Genomic DNA, 21216 nt, shown 5'->3' with positions numbered 1-21216 from the left:
CACTCTTCGGGGGGCTGCTCTTAATGGGTGCCAACTTGAACACGAGTAACCTATAAATTCACGCTGTAGTTACCCAGATCTGCGCAAGAAACCATGGCAACCTGATGCCACGGAGCGCGCGAGGCTGCATGCGACATGTGCTGCCAGCCGCGAGAACGGGACAGGAAGTCGAGCGAGCCACCGGGGCGGGACCAGAGCACCGCCGTCCCCGGGATTACAGCTTGTAACGTGGGGTGGTCCTCCGAGTGTCCCGGGACACATTTTAAAAACGGCTTTTCATGAGACGACGTATCGGGGGTGGTTGTGCAGTCACGTGAGGACTGCTACAAAGAAGTCAGAGCGGCTCAGACAGGCATGGAGGGAAGTCACATCACTGTGACATCAAGTGACAGACTCCAGGTAACCTTCAGGACATGACATTAACAATAATTATTATATAGTGCCTTTCACTATCTATCTATCTATCTATCTATCTATCTATCTATCTATCTATCTATCTATCTATCTATCTATCTATCTATCTATCTATCTATCGTGCATTTCACCTCTAGATATGAAAGACACTATCTGTTAAGATGGTGATATAATGTAATACGTCACATTAGGTGAGCAGATTTACGTTTTTGATTAAATAAACGTCACGTCTGTCATGGTGCCACAGAGCGCTGACGTGTTTTTTTACTGGCTGGACACACAGGTGACCATTTTCTGTAGCTGTGATGACACGGCGGCTGCTACAGCCACATCACATCCAATATTGACAAGCCGCCATCGACAGGGTGCCCGTCCATCACAGCGCCCAAGCGCGCACACTCATACGTGGCCGTTTGGAAATGACCGTCTGTGTCACCTGCTCATCTTTAGGCTGAAGTACGCAGAGGGAAAACACAAACAACGCGTCGAGCGCATACCGACAACATCTAAACCTGTGATTTGAACCCAGGATAAATCGGCAAGAAGTGCTGCCTACTGTGCCATCCAGAGAGGACATCACTTGGTAGTCAAATGTGGTGTTCATGTAGCAGGCACACATAACGTGACTGTCCTTCTAAATTCCAAAAGACGACGCGGACATTTCCAGGGTGGTCACGTCAGACCCCTGGTCCCAAAGGAGCTGTGAGGGGCACCGCTGTGTGGCCGATCGGTTGCCGTGCTCCCACGTGAGTGTGACGACACACCGCCCGGTCGGCTCGCTGCTTCCTGTTTTGTAAGCGCGCACAGCTGCTTTTTAGCGAAACTGGCGTTAGGCGGCTCAGTTTCTCCTAATTCTCCTGTCATATGAGGGGGATCTTGCAGCTCGCTTGGCTGAGGGGGATTCATCGGACTAATGGCTCAGGTAGCAGGGCTGGATGGTGTGGCTACCTGAAAAGCCCAAGGCCGTGGGTTCAAGTCATAATCGGTGTGTAATCTGCATGTTCTCCATCTTTCAAACATCTCAGGATTATATATATATATATATATATATATACAGTGGTGTGAAAAACTATTTGCCCCCTTCCTGATTTCTTATTCTTTTGCATGTTTGTCACACAAAATGTTTCTGATCATCAAACACATTTAACCATTAGTCAAATATAACACAAGTAAACACAAAATACAGTTTTAAATGATGGTTTTATTATTTAGGGAGAAAAAAAATCCAAACCTACATGGCCCTGTGTGAAAAAGTAATTGCCCCCTTGGTAAAAAATAACCTAACTGCGGTGTATCACACCTCAGTTTAATGTCCGTAGCCACCCCCAGGCCTGATTACTGCCACACCTGTTTCAATCAAGAAATCACTTAAATAGGAGCTGCCTGACACAGAGAAGTAGACCAAAAGCACCTCAAAAGCTAGACATCATGCCAAGATCCAAAGAAATTCAGGAACAAATGAGAACAGAAGTCATTGAGATCTATCAGTCTGGTAAAGGTTATAAAGCCATTTCTAAAGCTTTGGGACTCCAGTGAACCACAGTGAGAGCCATTATCCACAAATGGCAAAACATGGAACAGTGGTGAACCTTCCCAGGAATGGCCGGCCGACCAAAATTACTCCAAGAGCGCAGAGACGACTCATCCGAGAGGTCACAAAGACCCCAGGACAACGTCTAAAGAACTGCAGGCCTCACTTGCCTCAATTAAGGTCAGTGTTCACGACTCCACCATAAGAAAGAGACTGGGCAAAAACGGCCTGCATGGCAGATTTCCAAGACGCAAACCACTGTTAAGCAAAAAGAACATTAGGGCTCGTCTCAATTTTGCTAAGAAACATCTCAATGATTGCCAAGACTTTTGGGAAAATACCTTGTGGACTGATGAGACAAAAGTTGAACTTTTGGAAGGCAAATGTCCCGTTACATCTGGCGTAAAAGGAACACAGCATTTCAGAAAAGAACATCATACCAACAGTAAAATATGGTGGTGGTAGTGTGATGGTCTGGGGTTGTTTTGCTGCTTCAGGACCTGGAAGGCTTGCTGTGATAGATGGAACCATGAATTCTACTGTCTACCAAAAATCCTGAAGGAGAATGTCCGGCCATCTGTTCGTCAACTCAAGCTGAAGCGATCTTGGGTGCTGCAACAGGACAATGACCCAAAACACACCAGCAAATCTACCTCTGAATGGCTGAAGAAAAACAAAATGAAGACTTTGGAGTGGCCTAGTCAAAGTCCTGACCTGAATCCAATTGAGATGCTATGGCATGACCTTAAAAGGTGGTTCATGCTAGAAAACCCTCAAATAAAGCTGAATTACAACAATTCTGCAAAGATGAGTGGGCCAAAATTCCTCCAGAGCGCCGTAAAAGACTCATTGCAAGTTATCGCAAACGCTTGATTGCAGTTATTGCTGCTAAGGGTGGCCCAACCAGTTATTAGGTTCAGGGGCAATTACTTTTTCACACAGGGCCATGTAGGTTTGGATTTTTTTTTTCTCCCTAAATCATAAAACCCATCATTTAAAAACTGCATTTTGTGTTTACTTGTGTTATATTTGACTAATGGTTAAATGTGTTTGATGATCAGAAACATTTTGTGTGACAAACATGCAAAAGAATAAGAAATCAGGAAGGGGGCAAATAGTTTTTCACACCACTGTATATATATATATATATATATATATATATATATATATATATATATATATATATATATATATATATATATTTGTTTTATCTGTTGATTTTTTAATGTAGTTCTTTGGTTTCAATCATTTCTGTTAATATTGACCTGTCCATTTATTATTCTTTTACTTTTCTGTTCATTTTACTCCATTTATTTATTTAATTTCACACATTGAAACTGTTCTGCGGGCGGATCCCAAGAGTCTCAAGCCTCAGCTCACCATTAAGGTACCGCCTCCAGTCTTAAAGGGAGGCTGGAAAAGCGAGTAAAGACGCTTTGTTATTTTTTTATTATCATGATTATGTCTGTTTTTTGTGGTTAATCAGTTGATGTCAGAGACAGCCACACAGTTCTAGAAAATGCCAAGTTGAACGGCTAATAGAGCCATGGGTGCCTTTACTTTTTCCTAAAACGGAAATCTGCTCAGTTTTCATGGAAACAATTATTACAGAGTTGAATTTTCATATTTTGTTTTTCCAACTTCTTCAGCTTTGCCCGTAGATGCTGCTTAAATGAAGATCAACGCTTGAAATTGTGATGACTTTGAGTTCTAAACTATGAAAGTCCCGCGCAATGACTCACAATGCCCAGTAGAGGGGGCTAAGCCATCAGATTTGGCCAGTTACACAAAGGCGATGAAGAATTTTTATAAATACAAATATTTGTTTTAACAAAAGCTCTGTTAACAAGTGAATCAAACAACAACAACCGTCAGGGGCTCAGAAATCTTAAAAATGTATGATGGCCTTTTGCCAGCTCCAGTCTCAATCAAGCGTTATGCACTTCTGGTTATTTATTTATTTTTGGTTGATAACTTTGAGGATTTTAATGGAATTACTTATACTGCTCCATAACAAATGAAGAGTTTTTGTCCAGTTTTGTTCAGTTTGTGTGATTGTTCTGCCACCATTTTGTTTCTTCTGAGGCATCATGGCATCATGCCCAGTCTTGGCGTGTCTTTGAAGGTTATGAACCTGTCAATCACAGCATTCACCTGGTTCACAGATTTCTTACTGTTGTTCCTGTTTTGTTATGCATTTATATATCATATATTTAAAGAGTTTTGGTAAAAATATTATTTTTTCCTTGGGGAGAAATAAAGTTTGTTCTATCTATCTATCTATCTATCTATCTATCTATCTATCTATCTATCTATCTATCTATCTATCTATCTATCTATCTATCTATCTATCTGTTATATAGTGCCTTACATCCATCTATCTATTTATCTATCTTTGTCCTTTGACTTCATAGGCGGAGTGGTGGCTCTGAGACTAGGGATCTGCACTGGCAATTGAAAGGTTGCTGGTTCAAATCCCGTAAATGCCAACAGGGACTGTGCTCTGTTGGGCCTTTAACCTGCATTTGCTGAGCACTTTGAGTAGTGAGAAAAGCGCTATATAAATGCAAAGAATTATTATTATTATAAAATAAAAAGTCACTACATCGGATGCCTGAAAAAGCCAAGGCAATCTAAGGCAGGCAGGTACATCCTAATCACAAATCCAAAGTGGAGCTGACAAGCAGAGCACAGGCTTAGAAAGTCACAAGTTACCAGCAGAGGGCGCTCACAACACCACAAGCACATTCACAATGAACCACAAGGGACTGTGGGTTTCCCCTGCCTTTTCAGGGCTGTGGGCATGTCCTGTGGTGATAGGCAGGTGGCCCAGCCCCTTGGGGAATGCCAGCCACAAAGCACAAGGCACCCACCCAATTGCACATTGACACAAAGAAACTAAACGATCAACATAAACTGTGAAAAATAAAACATAAAAACAGCATTTAAACCCCATATTGGGGTATTTGGCTGAAACACGACAGAGATGCCCACATATGTTAGAAAAGCAATAACATTTAATGGGGTGTACTTACTTTTTCACATGACTACATGCAGTACACTAGCCAAGGTAAACAATTTTTTAATTTACTTTTTTTTAAATATGGACCCTTTTGTCACTGCCAGCTGAAATGCCAGTCGCCTGGCACAGGTAATGTGATGTAGTGGTTAAGGCTTTGGGCCTCAGACCCTGAAGATGTCAGTTCAAGATCACTGTCACCTGTCACTGTGTGACCACGAGCCGCCGGTCACGTCACCTGCCTTCACTCCAATTTGAAAAACACAAAAGAAATGAAGCCAGCTGACCACTCAAGGTCACCTCGGGTGAAGACGTCAGCCAAATCAGTCGATAATCACCAATCCACAGCACTTCTCTGGTGGCTACCAACTGCTCTGCTCTCACAGAAGTGCTCTTGGGTTTATCTGCGCACTCATCATCTTATTTTTGTCTTAAAATGTTTCTTGTTCCCTTATTTAAATAAATAAAACGTATCCACTCAGTTCCTCTTCATGTCCAGGGCCATCTTAATGTATGGGCACAATGGGCACTGGACGTGGGCCTCAGGAGCATAGGGGCCCACACTTTGCCCCCCCCCCCCATGACACTGTCAAGCTGGCCCTCCTCACGTCAAGCCCTTAGGTGGGGCTGACTGACTGCAAGACCCTTAAACATAAAGAGCGAAGGACGATGGCAGTGTGGGCAGCACTTGATGCTGGGATACTTTGGAGGCACACTAAGGTTTCCTTGACGGCTCTGTGTTTTGCTGGGTGCAGATACAGGGCCCTCCTTGATGTTTGGGACAGTGACACGTTTCTCCTTGATGTCCCCCTATACTCCACAGTTTAAGATTACAAATCCAACACCTCAGACTTGTGGTTGGACTGCACGCTGCACACTTTCATTTAGGGGGATTTGGTCTCACAAAACTTTTTCTACACTGCCCACCATTTCAGGGCACTGTAATGTTTGGGGTGTCACAGGCAGTTGTGATTCCTCAGGTGGGTTTCATGGCTTTATAAGGCCCCTTGGTTTGCTTCTACCCTTGGGAGTGTGTGTGTATCTGCCGTTGTTCAACTTGAGGACAGGAGCTGTGAAAGTCCAAGAAGCCATCATGAGGCTGAATAACGAGAATAGAACCATCAGGGACATCGGAAAAGCCTTAGGGTGACCGAAATCAACTGTCTGGAACATCAACAAGGTGAGCTCAGGAATCACACAGGGTGTGGTGGGCCAAGGAAGACCTCCACTGCTGACAACAGAAGAATCCTCACTGTGGTCAAGACAAACCAGAAACAGACTTCAGGGGGTCGATGTGTGAGTGTCAGAGACAGAAGATATCAAGAACAGAAACTCAGAGGACACACTGCAAGATGGAGACCACAAAAACAGGACGACCAGGTGACAGTTTGTGACAAAGGACTTCAAAGAGCCCGCAGAATTCTGGGAAAAGGTCTTGTGAGCAGAAGAGACAAAGAAGGACCTCATCGGAGAGTGTGGAGACCACAAGGAACTGCAAAGCAGACCACCTCAGCTGTTCAACACGGCGGTGCTGGGTGTGTTATGTCTTGGGCATGTATGGCTGGCACAGGTCCTGGCACACTTCTCTTCATTGATAATGGACCTGCTGACCGGAGTGGCACAATGAATACTGAGGTGTGGAGAGACATCTGATCTGCTCAAGGTCTCCAAACTCAGTGGGCCGCACGTCATCCTACAACAAGAGGATGAGCCAAACACTCTGCTGAGGCCGCACAACAAAGCTAAAAAATGGTAAAATTATGGAATGGCCAAGCCAGTCACCTGATTTCAGTCCAACTGAGCAGGCCTTCCATATGCTGAAGAGAAAACTGGAGGGGACAAGCCCACCTAAAACAAGCAGGAGCTGAAAATCAGAGCAACACCAGAGAAGACCCTCAGCCCCTGGCGGTGTCTATGAATCACAGACGTCAAGCAGTCATTCTATGAGAGGGACATGTGACAAAGTCCTAAGCGTGACCACGGCCTGCCATTGCTGTGTGCCAAACATGATGGTGCCCTGAATTGTCATGTGACCGAAATGTCTGCAAATCCCCTTCAATGAAAGTCTTTAATCACAAAGTCTGCGTTGTTGGATTTGTAATTTTAAATTGCGGAAGAGACAGGGAAATTAACGCTAAAGCGTCATTGTCTCGTGTCCCAAACATCAAGGAGAGCACTGTATATACATATATGAGCCAATAAATAAAAAAAATCAAACTTAAAAAAATAGAACTTGGACTTTATTGCCGGGTGACTCAGATGCTTTGAGTTTCCGTTGGTGTTACAGCCACAGAGCTTCAGTTCAACCCACGGAACGGGACGTCACGTCACCATGACATGCAGTGATCAGCAGAACCGCCAAGCTGAGTTTCACAAGCAGTTCTGCAAATTTGCCCATAAAATTAGGTGTGCAGGCCATTTTGGAATTGTGCAACAGGAAAGTCACCAAGATGAGCTTTATTTATTTATTTATTTATTTATTTATTTATTTACTAGCCAGCTCTGCCTCCTGCCCACTTCGCTTGCCAACCCCCTTGCGGGCACTACGCACTAGCCTCTTTACGGCGTATGGGGACGCGGATGTACAATTTAAACAGGTTGTTATTTTCATGGGAATTGTTACATATGCATAATAGAACTAACTATTTTACATTACAGCGAGTAATTAACCAAATTAAAAAATAGTAATAAAACGTAATAAATTGAAAGAAAATGATGTTTCATGTTGCATTAGAGGTTTTCGTTGCGTTATACGTTTTCGTTCTGTTTGGCTTTGAAATTAACACGCAAATACTTATTAGACTTACACTTTTACTGTAAAACTTCAGTAAAAAGAATATTTGGAATGAACTTTTCGTCTATCGTTTTGAATTTTGATTCCGTGTTTGGACTTTCATCGTGACAACACAGCGTGTAACTGCGCGTGAGTGAATTTCGTTTGTTTCTCTCTAATAAATAAATCAACTTTTTCGAATGTTTGTCCCTGTGGTTTGTTAATTGTCTTTGTTAAAACGGGAAACTGTAAACGTTTTCATACGACTGGCATATTGAGATCTCCTTTGGTGTCTCATGTTAGATGTGCAACGTTAACTTTCTTGTCGCCTGTTAAAATTTTACATGTCAGAATCCATCCATCAATTTTCCAACCCGCTATATCCTAACTACAGGGTCACAGGGGTCTGCTGGAGCCAATCCCAGCCAACACAGGGGGCAAGGCAGGAAACAAACCCCGGGCAGGGTGCCAGCCCACCGCAGACATGTCACAATTGTTCGACCAGTTTTCAATACAACTAATCTTGTCTCATTGCATAGCCCATCACTCAGACATAAATTACGTAATAATATTACGATACGTCCTTCTTTCAACGATAATTCGGCCGGTGGAAGACCAGACGGTGTTAACAGTTGTAGATGTTCTTCAGGATTTTGTAAGTTGATGTTTTCATCTTCCACACCATCACCACCAACTGATTCACCAGAGTCTAGTGATACGCATTTCACCAATTTGTGTAACCGATCGACAATTTTCAGGTTAATTCGTTTCTCGTTGCTAGGATTTCCCGTGTACTCATTTATTCTGTTGATAACCCTTCGTGATGAAATTCTTCAATAAGATTTAGACATAATACGTCTTCTTTAATTTTGAACTTAAAGTGAGGAAAACGTAAATATTTATAAGAGCTGAGAGCACAGGAACTGAGTCTGACAAAAGCATTCACACCAATGAGAGGTGAGAGGACCACGGGCGTGGGCCGTGAACCGGAAATTGTGGAGAGGAGGGCAGGACTCGAATAAATCTCTTGGCAATCGTCTCATCTCAAGATTTTCTTTTATAAGAGAGAGATTTATTTTAGAGTTTTAGAAGTTTCTGCAGTGGAAATCTACACCTACTGCTTCCCCAGGGTTACTCTGTGGCCGAGACTGCCGTCTCCTTCCTTTGGCCAACTCTCCTCAGGGCTCCCTGAACGTTCACACGGCTGTCTCCACCTCATACCCTTCTCTTTGGGACTAAAGCTAAACGCCATCTGCACTCAGTTTTTCCAACTGCAAACCAGGATCCTTCTGGAAGTTTGCAGGTCACTCCATTTTAGCAATGGAGGAGATCCTCCAAAGTGCTTGCAGGTAAAGTGCTCTCCAGCTACACCTTCTCCAATAAAGCTTAATTAAGCATCTTCAGAGAAGAATGGCTGAACGTTCTCAAATTCAGGTGTGAGAAGCTTGTCACGTCAAACCAAAAGGGGACTTCAATGAAATATCAAGTAGAAAGTCTGAATACTCGAGTCAATGGGAAATTACCAATTAATAAAACGCCAATGGCTGTGTGTGTCCAGTCCCACAGAGCAATCTGATTGGTCAGTTTGACTTTGGCAAGCCAATCAAAAGAAGTGCATCTGTGGGGAGTGCCAGCATTGGAGAAACTCAGAGAAAGAGTGAGTTTGGAGACTTACTGTATAATGAACTGGAGATGCAAAGCAGACCACCTCATTTATTAAACATGGCAGTGCTGGTCTGGGCATAGATAGATAGATAGATAGATAGATAGATAGATAGATAGATAGATAGATAGATAGAGAGATAGATAGATAGATAGATAGATAGATAGAGAGAGAGAGAGAGAGAGAGAGAGAGAGAGAGAGATAGAGAGAGAGAGAGAGAGAAGATGGCTGCCACAGGTCCTGGCACATTTCTCTTCATTGAAGATGGACCTGCTGACAGCACAATGAATTCTGAGGTGTGGAGAAACATCTGATCTGCTCAAGTTCCAGTAAAGACCACCAAACTCGTCTTCATCCTGCAACAAGATGACCATCCAAACACACTACTGGGGTCCCACAGGAGTTTATCAAAGCTAAAAAATAGAAAATTCTGGAATGGCCATCCAGTCACCTGACTTCAGTCCAACTGAGAAGGCCTTCCACATGCTGGAGAGAAAACGTAAGGGGACAAGCCCCCCCGAAACAAGCATAGCAACAGCAGAGAGGATCCTCAGCACCATCAATCAGTCATTACGCGTGAGGGACATGTGACAGGGACACGTGACAAAGTCCTCAATATGACTACATCTTTGATAGACCTGCCACTGCTGAAATGGGAGGACCGTGAAGACAAAGTGATGTGTGACCGAAGTGTCTGCAATGAAAGTCCTCAATGTGCCCTTTAATCTCCGTTGTTTGAGTTGGAATTTGTAAACTGGGGAGCAGAGGGGCCAATCAAAGATGAAGGGGTCTCTGTTCCCAAACATTATGGGGGCACAGTATGAGCAGCTCGTTACTGGTACTGACCTGAGGACACACCACGCCACATAGAGGGGCACAATTCATTCATCGGTTACTGCTGGCTGAACAGTTTTGGGGGGTGACATAGTAATGTGGTTCTTTTTGCCCCCCCGTCCCCCCCCCCACCTTTACAGCCCAGTTGCTTGATGGAACTTTTCAAAAGGACTAAAAAGATGTGTATGTTGTTTCAACTCTAATATGCATACAAACGTGTATGAACTTTAACTCAGCTGATGCAATTTTTGCCCCCTCAGCCCCCCATTACAACTGCCGTATACCCTGGACTGTAAGCTGCTTCAGCTTTATTATAATTACATGCAAAATGTCATTATGGTCAGTTTTTGAACCCCCCCAATATTTCAGCCCCCATTCCCTAGTGATGTTTCTGAAATTTTGTGTGAGCAGAAATAGGAGCAGGGTGGCGCAGTGGGTAGCGCTGCTGCCTCGCAGTAAGGAGACCCGTCTGGGTTCACTTCCCAGGTCCTCCGTGTGTGGAGTTTGCATGTTCTCCCCGTGTCTGAATGAGTTTCCTCCCACAGTCCAAAGACATGCAGGTTAGGTGGATTGGGGAATCTTAAATTGTCCCTAGACTGTGGTTGGTGTGTGTGCATGTGTGTGCCCTGTAGTGGGCTGGCACCCTGCCCGGGGTTTGTTTCCTGCCTTGCACCCTATGTTGGCTGGGATTGGCTCCAGCAGACCCCCGTGACCCTCTAGTTAGGATATAGCAGGTTGGATAATGGATGGATGAATGGATGGAAATGGGAGCAGACAGGAGGGAAACAATAAATGTTAGGGTGCCAGCCTGGTCCAAGTCCATTGAATTCAATTTAAGGATCAAGAAGTGCCTGATGGTGCAAAAGGGCAGAATAGAAAAGTCAGGGGGGGCTCCAAAGTCCTCTCAGTTTCATGGAACTCTGTCCTCCGGTTAACTCGGATCAACAAGTGGCGCCTCATTCCTGTGCACTTGGTTTTATGGGGGCACCGATGGTTTCCCTCACTGGGTGTCCTTATTATAATATGGAGAGTAAAGGAGACAAGATGGTTAGTGACAGCGCCCCCTCTTGCCCTGGGGTGGGGGGGGGTATCACATACCTGAAATGTGTAAAGGAGAGCAAGCATGGGCTGGCATCCCGAACAGGATAGTGCATGATTCATTACCTGGCCGGGAGGCCACCTACTGAATGGCCGAGAAAAAAGGCAGGTTATTCTCTGCCTTTACCAGGAGGTGGCAACCGTGGAGCCGGTGCCCTGGTAGGGATGGACCAAATTTAATTACCTGGCAGGGGGGTCAATATAAATGAGGAACAGTGGGGGGAAAAAAATGATGTATTCAGGTCAGTGGCTCCCCCAATACACTAGATGGCACACCTGTTCTAGGATTCCCACACAGACACCCGCAGGGCATGCTGGGACCTGCAGTCCCATGGGGCAACCCTGTTGGGTTCCATGGGGTCTGCCAGAGGCAGCTGCTGGGATTAGTAACCCCCATTTGACCTGGAAGTGCTATGTCCTGGCGCTGGAAGTGCTCCCGGGACAAAGATAAAAGGAGCCACTTAACCTCATCCAGGTGACTTGGAGTCGGGAGATGGAGGACAAAACCCACCTGGGAGGAGTGGAGGAGAAGCTGCAAAGGAAGAGAGAGAGAAAAGAATTGGGATTTGTGTTATTTTTTATTGAAAGAAGCCTTTTTGTAACGTAATTTATAATAAAAAAAAAACATATATTTGCACCTTGGAATTGAGTCTGTGAGGTTGCATTTGGGGTCCGGGGTTCTGCAATGCCCCCTATCGACAATGCCTAGGATTTAAGCTGAACCAATGGTAAGCTGCATGCAAGATTCTGTGAAAATCAATTCAGGCATTTTTTGTGTGGTTGACAAGCAAACAAACATAAACAAACAGATAAGATGGGATCTGAGGGGTCAAATGAGGGGCAAAATGGGCAAATAAAATTCAACAGACTGGCAGATTTATTTATGCAGATGATGCTGTTGTCAACATTCAAGGCTTTGCATCTTGATGGCCCCCCAGTCTCCTGGATCATCGAGTACCTGACTGGCAGACAGCAGCTGGTGAGCCCGAGGGTCTCTGTGTGTGTCAGAAACGGTGGTGTGTAACAGTGGACCACCTCAGGGACCTGTCATGTCTGCCTTCCTGTTCACCCCTCCACACAACGGACTTCCAGCACAATACCAGCAGGTGTCACCTTCACAACTTTTCAGGTGACTCGTCCATCATAGGCTACGTTAATAATGGAGACGAGTCCATGGAGTACAGGAGGCTTGTGGGGGACTCAACATCAGCAAGAAAAAAAGCTACTGGTGGACTTCCAGTGTGCCAAAGAGCTTCTGAGACCCGTCACCATTCGCTGCGAGGACGAGAAAGTGGTGCAGAGCTACAAGTACCAGCAAAGTGGACTGGTCTGATCACACGGTGGTGCTGGACAAGAAGAGCCAGAGCAGACTGGACTTGCTAAGGAGACTCTCAGGTCTTTTGATGTGTGCAGCAAACTGCTGGAAATGTTCCACCAGTCCAAAGTAGCCAGTGTGGTGGTCTATGCCATCGTCTCCTGGGCAAGCAACTTGAGCTCAGAAGAAGCACAATGTCTGAACAAACTTTTTAGAAAACCCTGCAGCATCACAAGGCCTGGACACACTGGAAGGTGTGGTGGAAAAGAGGATGGTGGGCAAAATTGGATGCCATCATGAAAAATCTCCTCCAGGAGGCGCTGTCTTGGAGCACTTGTGGCCACGGTGTGCTAAGAGGTGCCTCTGGGGGTCTTATGTTGTCATGTGGTGTAGGGAGAACCACCTGCAGCTCAACATCAAGAAGACTAAAGGAGCTGCTGGTGGTGTGCCAAAGAGCCTCTGAGACCCGTCACCATTCATTGGGAGGACTGTGGTGCAGAGCTACAGGTACCAGCAAACTGGACTGGCACCTTACATGAAGAAGCAGAGCAGACTGGACCTGCTAAGGAGCCTCTCTTGTATTTTGATGTGTGGAGCAAGCTACTGGAAATGTTCTACCTGTCCATAGTAGCCAGTGTGGTGGTCTACACTGTGGTCTGTTGTGCATTGGGGAATCAACTTGAGCTCAAAAGAAGCACAACACCTGAACAAACTTATCAGTCACGTCTGCTCCATCACTACTGGGCGGACTGGGAGCACTGGAAGCTGTTGTAGAAAAGAGAATAGTGGGCAAAATTGGGTGCTATCATGGAAAATGCTCTCCAGGTGGTGCTCTTTCTTGGAGCACTTGTAGCTACAAGCTCATTCCAGCATGGTGTGCTAAGAGGCGCCTCTGGGGGTCTTTTCTGCCCACCACTAGCAGGCATTTCAGTGTTTCACTCATTGATTTTGAAATATCTACACAATATACACTTATTGATTGATTGATTGATTGGCTGTATTCTTTTTCCTGTGATCACATATCCTTGTTTTTTATGCTTCTGCTGCTGTGTGCCCCTGGATTTTCCCTCAGGATAAATAAAGGTGATCTCATCTAACGCTTCTGTTTTGTGCTCGTCTTTAATTTTGATCGTTTTCCGTATTCTGAGGAGACCTTCAGATGTGTAAGCTGAATTCTGAAGGTTTGTGGTGAACGTTCTTAAAGAAGTTCCTGCACTGCACCAACCCAAACGTCTCTGTTGTTTTGTCCGTTGTGATGGCGTCAGGTTTAATTGTGTTCGTCAAGTAAATGTGGATAACTGACCCACTCCCAGGAGAAGATGTTCAAAGGCACAGCGCGATGGGGTGATCCCTGCAGAGTTCCTCCTTGGCGCTCAGTGCAGTTTTTAGCTTGTGCCAGAACAAGTTCTCCTCTTCTCTGTTTTGGGGCCACTTCAGGTAGGTCTTCCTCTTGACCAGCTTCCTCATTCTGTGGTAGGGAGAGAGCTGAGCAGAAGGGAGATCCTCCAGAAACACCAAGACCAGGACGTCTTCCTTCTCATCCATCAGGCGGACGCTTGCCACCTGCATCTCCCTGGAGCACCACTCGCTCTCCAGAAAGTGGCGGCTGATGAGGCAGATGGTCTTGCGGCTCCTGTAGATGCTGTCCACAATGTTCTCCACGATGGCCTTGCCCGGTTCAAAATCGCGGTGGTGGAGACACAACTTCCAACCTTGTTTCTCTTCCAGGTTTGGGATTAACTCCTTCAGGACCCAAAGTTCATCGTTCCTGTTGTACGAGACAAAGGCGTCATATTCGTAGGCTTGGAGCGGCTGAGCCCTTTGCCTTCGGTCATACAGGAAGGCCATGAAGTAGTAGTACACAAAGGCGACCTGCCATCGGAGATAGTGGTAGACGCTGGCGGCCACCATTGTCACAGCCACTATGCTAAATGAGGAGATGAAGCCCACAAATTCATAGTCTACCAAACACAAGTCTGTTTTGAAGTCCACCAGCTTCATTCCCACATAATTGGCTGGGTGGGAACAGGTGAACGTATTCAGAAAAGTCACCTGGACTTGGGGGTCCAATAAGGACCAGTTTAAGAACCACGCGTTCTCACAGCTGCAGGTGAACGGGTTTTTTTCTGCACTGAGTAGATTCAGCTTGGGAAGCGAACGGATGTGAGTCTCATTGACTGCGCTGATCTCATTTGAAGCCACCGTCAGAATCTGCAGCTCTGTGAGGTTGGTGTGGATGAGGAAGTCCAAAGACTGCACCCTGGTGCTGTCCAGGTACAAGACCCTGAGGTTCGGCGTTGAGTGGAAAACCGAAGGATGGATTTGACCGAGCGGATTTCCAGTCAGCTCCAAAAACTGTAAGTGAGGAGTGTAGGTGAATGTGTCGGGATGGATGAAGTTGAGGTTCAGGTTGTTTGCATAGACCCTCTTAAGGGAGGGCAGTCCTTGAAGAGAATTTGCAGGGAGGTTCAGCAGTCCCTCATCTCTTTGACTGTTGAAGTAAAGACTGGTCAGATCCTTCAGTCCCGAGAAAGGGGGCCGCTGGAAGTCGTCGTCGCTCTCACATCTCAGCTCGTTGTCAAACACCTGAAGCTCCCGCAGCGAAGACAATCCACCGAAGACATTCCAGGTGATCAGCATCTTCATGGCGATCTTGTTTCCTCCTAAATATAAAACCTTCAGCTTGGAAAGCCCTTGGAATGAACCGTCCTCAATCTGTGAGATCTGATTGTCGGCCATTTTCAGAGATACGAGGGAGCGTAAATTTCGAAAGGTGCCCTTCCTGAGGGCACTCATCTTGTTAGCAAAAAGCTCAAGAGTCCGCAGGTTCCGCAAGCTGCTGGAAAAAGGCTCCGGGATGTCGAGAATGAGGTTGTTTCCAAGCTTGAGCTGCTCTAGATGGTGAAGACCATCAAGGTCTTGGCTTTGGATTGCGGTGATTTTATTCCCCACCAGGTTCAGGTACCTTAAATTTCTCAACTGTGCAAAATCTTTCGGGTGAATTTTTTCAATCTGATTGTTTCTTAGGTCGAGTGTTTCCAAGCCTGTCGCCAGGCCCATCAAGTTGGGGACGGCTTGGAGTAAATTATGGGACAGGAACAAGCGGCGCAACTGATTCAGTCCGTTAAAGACGCCTTCCGAGAGTTCTTCTAAACCGTTCCAGGATAACTCTAAGCTGGTAACCCGTGTGCAGTTTACAAACGGGGTGCCCTGAACTCTCACAAAGTTATTTCCTTGAAGGTATAAAATCTGCAGTTTGGGAAACCAAAGGCAAACCTTCTGCAAGACATCGGGCACCTGACTCAGGTTTAAATGAGAGACCTTCAGGTACTCTACAGAGGAGTTGACCATCGTCTGCAGGATGGACAGGAGGCCTGGAGCGGCGATCGTGGACTGGCTCAAGTACAGCCTCTTCATTGTATGCGTAAGAGCCGTACTGCTCACCTCCCACTGGAGGCCATTGGTCGAGTCCAGAAATGAGAGGTCCAGAGTCTGGAGACTCGTAAGTCTGTTTGCCTTCACGTTGAAAAGGGATAAAGGGTTACGTGAAACGTCGAGAACATTTAACTGTAAAGACGCGTTGGGGAAGCAGTCAGTGCTGAACCTGCCAATGTTGTTATTTGCGATGTACAACTTCCTCAGGTGGGTGACTTCTAGGACCGACCGCAGTCTTTCGAGGTCACACAGGCCATTGAAACTTAAGTTGACGAGTCTGACGCTGGTCAAGCCTTGGAAACTGGCCTGGCCAATGCTCCGAATTTGATTTTCACCAAGGTGCAACGTGACGAGGCTAGCAAGGCCTTCAAACGTGGCATCTGAAAGTGAGCTGATGTTGTTTTTGGAGAGGTTCAGCACCTCGAGTGCCACCAGGTCCTTAAAGGTGCCATTGGCCATCCGCGAGATGTGGTTGCCTGACACATTCAGAACTTTCAGAAATATCAGGTTCTTGAAATCGTCTCGGACCAGCTGGGAAATTGTGTTTTGAGAAAGGTCCAAATTGTTTGTTTGGTCGGGGATGTCCCTTGGAACGACGTGAAAGTTCATTTGGATGCAGGATGCCGTAATGAAGGTGTTGTTGTGGGACCTCTTTACTGTGCAGTGGTTGAACGAGTAGCTCTCCACCGACATTACAAGGCAGAAGCACAGGGTGACAAGTGTCTGACGCATTTTGAATTTTCTTCTTTCTGTGGTCCTCCTTGGTGGCTGAAGTTGTTTTGTTTTGTTTGTTTTCCTTCCTGGCAGCAGATCACCGATGTGACAGTAAGTGACACCAGTGGAAGAGGCAGAAAAAGAGGCTGGATGGAGGCACCGAGAACTGCAGCTACTCCTCAGCTGGTGGTCTTTCACCTTCTCAGCCTTCTCTTCCTTGATGCTGCAAGAAGAAAAAGACGTAAGTTCACACGGCATGCATCAATCAATCAATTAACGTTATTTAAAGTGCAAAATCACCACGCAGCAGGGTCCCAATACCCTGAACAAATTAGAAGAACACCTGAGACATGATATAAAACAGAAATTCAAATAAAACAACATCAATGTTAAAGGAATAACAACTGATAAAATTGGAATCAAATATGAAAACATTAAAAGTTATGGTATGTCAACAAAGGAAGAATAATTTCTTCTTCTTTCGGCAGATCATCTTCTTCATATCTTCCTGTCCTCCTCATCTTGTTCTGTTACACTCATCACCTGCATGTCCTCTCTCACCACATCCAAAAACCTTCTCTTAGGCCTTCCTCTTTTCCTCTTGCCAGGCAGCTCTGTCCTTAGCATCCTTCTCCCAATATACCCCTCATCTCTCCTCTGCACATGTCCACACCAACACAATCTCGCCTCTCTGACTTTGTCTCCCAACCGTCCCACTTGAGCTGACCCTCTAATGTCCTCATTTCTAATCCTGTCCATCCTTGTCACACCCAATGCAAATCTTAACATCTTTAACTCTTCCACCTCCAGCTCTGTCTCCTGTGCCACCGTCTCCAGCCCATATAACATAGCTGATCTCACTACCAACTTGTAGACCTTCCCTTTCACTCATGCTGATACCCGTCTGTCACCAATCACTCCTGACAATCTTCTCCACCCATTCCACCCTGCCTGCACTCTCTTCTTCACTTCTCTTCCACAATCCCCGTTACTCTGTACTGTTGATCCCAAGTATTTAAACTCATCCACCTTCACCAGCTCCACTCCCTCATCCTCACCATTCCACTGACCTCCCTCTCATTCACACACATGTATTCTGTCTTGGTGGTCCTACTGACCTTCAATCCTCTCCTCTCATATCTCCACCTCTCCAGGATCTCCTCAACCTGCTCCCTACTATCGATACAGATCACAGTGTCATCAGCAAACATCACAGTCCACAGAGACATCTGTCTAATCTCGTCTGTCAGCCTGTCCATCACCATTGCAAATAAGAAAGGGCTCAGAGTCGATCCCTGATGTAATCCCACCTCTGTCACTCCTACCGCAGACCTCACCACTGTCACACTTCATGTCCTGTACCACTCTTACATACTTCTCTGCCACTCTCGACTTCCTCATATAATACCACAACTCCTCTTGAGGCTTTCTCCAGGTCCACAAAGACGCAATGCAACTCCTTCTGGCCTTCTCTATACTTCTCTATCAAGACCCTCAGAGCAAACACTAATATATCTGTCTATTATAAAAGGAAATCCTGGGACGAGACTTTCTCGGAGATAATTTCAACTCCCGCGAAATATAATTTCAGGTTCCACGGGACGAGACTTTTTGCTAAGAGATTGTTACAAGTCCCGCCCTCCTCTCAAACATTTACAACCACGCTCACAGTCCAATCACTGCTCATTCGTGTGAAGGCTCTTGTCAGACACACTTCCTGCGCTCTCAACTCCAAGCGGGGTCAGAAATAAAAGTCAAAGAGTAGAAGACAAAGTAGAACGTCGTTAAGAGGATCAATAACGTTATCGCGATACACATGCAGAGCAGGTTACAGATTATGAAAGTACTAAAATTCAAAAGTCTCAAAAAAATGAAAGTAAAGATCGCATTAGTGCAAGCAAATTGGAAATTATTACTCGGTGAAATAATGGAACAGCAAAAAGAGATTGAATATATGGGCTTAGCTGATATCACAGAAGTATGTAGATATTGTTTGGATTTAATAAAAAAGATAGATAGATAGATAGATAGATAGATAGATAGATAGATAGATAGATAGATAGATAGATAGATAGATAGATATGAAAGGCACTATATAACTGATAGATAGATAGATAGATAGATAGATAGATAGATAGATAGATAGATAGATAGATAGATAGATAGATAGATATGAAAGGCTCTATCTATCTATCTATCTATCTATCTATCTATCATATAGTGCCTTTCACTCTATCTATCTATCTATCTATCTATCATTACCAAGGTGTCACACAAGAAGTATCTCATGATGAGTTAAAGCAAAGAGCTCTCTCAGGACCTCCACAAACATCCTGATGGCATTGGTGAAAGGCGTATTTCTAAACTTCTGAATGTTCCAGTGAGCACCATTGGGGCCGTAATCCGGAAGTGGAAAGAACATAATTTCACCATTAATGGCCCACAACCAGGTGCTCCTCGCAGGATTTCTGTTAAAAGCAGAATCAGAAGAGCAAAGGACAACTCTCCGAGAGCTTCAGAAAGACCTGGAATTAATAGGTCCATTAGTTCAAAGAGAACAAGAAGTAATGCGCTCAAGCGCCATGGCCTCTAAGCACACTGCTCATGGCACGAGACTCCATTCTTGAAGAGAAGGCACGTTGAAGCTCGTTGAAAGTTTGCTGCACAACATTTGGACAAGCCAATGAGATACTGGGAGAGCGAAATGGAACTCTTTGGATGTCATTGCAAACACACCACACATAGTGGCAGCGTTTGAGCATACGCACCTTCGGCTTGGGCAGAGATACCTTGCCAGCTTTTTACAATTTTGGCAAAAAGATCACAGCTACATTCTCACCCCTGATACCAAAACCAAAAATATTGTATATCAATATGAAAACTATCAATATAAATTCTTCTCAATACAATTTATTACGTTGATTTTTAAAGTTTGGCCTGTTTCACTACTATGCAGGTGAAGCTGTGGGGTACAGCTACTTTATTATAAAATCCTACGCAGGGGTTTCGCAACATGTGATTCTTAAATATTCTGATTGGCTGGCTGTCAATATGATGGATCAATTCATTCAGACTCTTTAATCAATTTGAATAATACGTCTGTTTCCCCAAGCAACAGAGTTTTTGATTTTTTATTAATCTCCTGCCTCAAACTGTAAACTGCTTTGGCCATTTCTAGTCCCACAGCACCTCCTCCTGTTCACAGGTTGTAAAGTCATCAGATCAGCACGTCTTTCCTGAGCTGTAAACCAATGTAGGCCTGGTGCCCGTCTCTTCACAGCTGATAAAGTTATTAGTACAGCTTGAGACGGATGTAAAGAATTTAGGGGTAACTATTGACTCTGACCTGAATTTTTAATCACATTTTAATCAGATTACTAGGACAGCATTTTTTCATTTAAGAAATATAACAAAAGTTAGACCTCTTATAACATTGCAAGATGCTTAATTAATCCACGCTTTAATTTTCAGTTGACTAGATTACTGTAAGGCTCTCCTCTCAGGACCACCGAAAAAAGACATAATTCAGTTACAGCGAGTGCAGAATGGAGCTGCAAGAATCTTAACTAGGAAAAGAAAATCGGAGCACATCACCCCAGTCTGAGCGTCACTACACTGGTTACCTGTGCCATTTAGAATTGACTTTAAAATCCTGCTGATGGTTTACAAAGCCTTCAATAATCTGCTCCATCTTATATTTCAGGATGTCTTACACCTTACACTCCAAATCGTAACCTTAGATCTTCAAGTGAGGGTCTGCTTAGAATTCCAACAACAAAACCTAAAAGAAGTGGTGAGATGGGCAGGCGGCCTTCTGCTGTTATGCACCTCAAATCTGGAATAGCCAGGCTGATACGGTGGAGCACCTTAAAAAACTGCTGAAAACACATTACTTCAACATGGCTTTCTCATAACTTTATTTTAGTTTAATCCTGGTGCTCTGTATATTCATTTAATTATCATTATTAGTTCTCTTTTGTTCTTTTTCCTGTTTTCTGTAGTGGCGATCTGCGTCACCACCACCCGATCAAAGCACCGTGATGTCACTACATTGATGGAATGAAGGCCAGAAGTCCACATGACTGTCATCATCAAGTTCTTCCATGTGAACCCTGAATACCATGAGGACTGATTGAGGTCATTGATGTTAGGTAGAAAGCCGAGAGGGGTCTGGGTGGTCTCGTGGCCTCAGAAACCCTGCAGATTTTATTTTTTCTCTCCAGCCGTCTGGAGTTGTTTTTGTTTTTTCTGTCCGCCCTGGCCATCGGACCTTACTTTTATTCTATGTTAATTAGTCTTCCCTAATTTTAATTCTTATTTATTTTGTCTTTTTCCTCTTTCTTCTTCCTGTAAAGTACTTTGTGCGCCATCATTTGTATGAAAAAGTGCCATAGAAATAAATGTTGTTGTTGTTGTTGTT

At 44.8% G+C, this 21216-nt stretch overlaps 1 protein-coding gene and 1 long non-coding RNA gene across 2 annotated transcripts; one reads left to right on the top strand and one right to left on the bottom strand.

Moving 5' to 3' along the window:
• The first annotated feature begins 313 nt into the window (after positions 1-313).
• On the top strand, positions 314-20832 carry LOC120541907. Its single transcript, XR_005636112.1, has 3 exons — positions 314-399; positions 16890-17037; positions 20798-20832. It is a non-coding gene; the product is annotated as an uncharacterized LOC120541907 (long non-coding RNA).
• LOC120541904 (toll-like receptor 13) lies at positions 11898-16908 on the bottom strand. Its single transcript, XM_039773869.1, has one exon. It carries the CDS (start codon positions 16812-16814, stop codon positions 13971-13973), a length of 2844 nt encoding a protein of 947 aa, XP_039629803.1. The 5' UTR covers positions 16815-16908; the 3' UTR covers positions 11898-13970.
• Positions 20833-21216: the final 384 nt, after the last annotated feature.

This window comes from Polypterus senegalus, chromosome 13, assembly GCF_016835505.1.
Source record: "Polypterus senegalus isolate Bchr_013 chromosome 13, ASM1683550v1, whole genome shotgun sequence".
Classification (NCBI taxonomy): domain Eukaryota; kingdom Metazoa; phylum Chordata; class Cladistia; order Polypteriformes; family Polypteridae; genus Polypterus; species Polypterus senegalus.
This window is presented reverse-complemented; position numbering and strand designations above follow the sequence as displayed.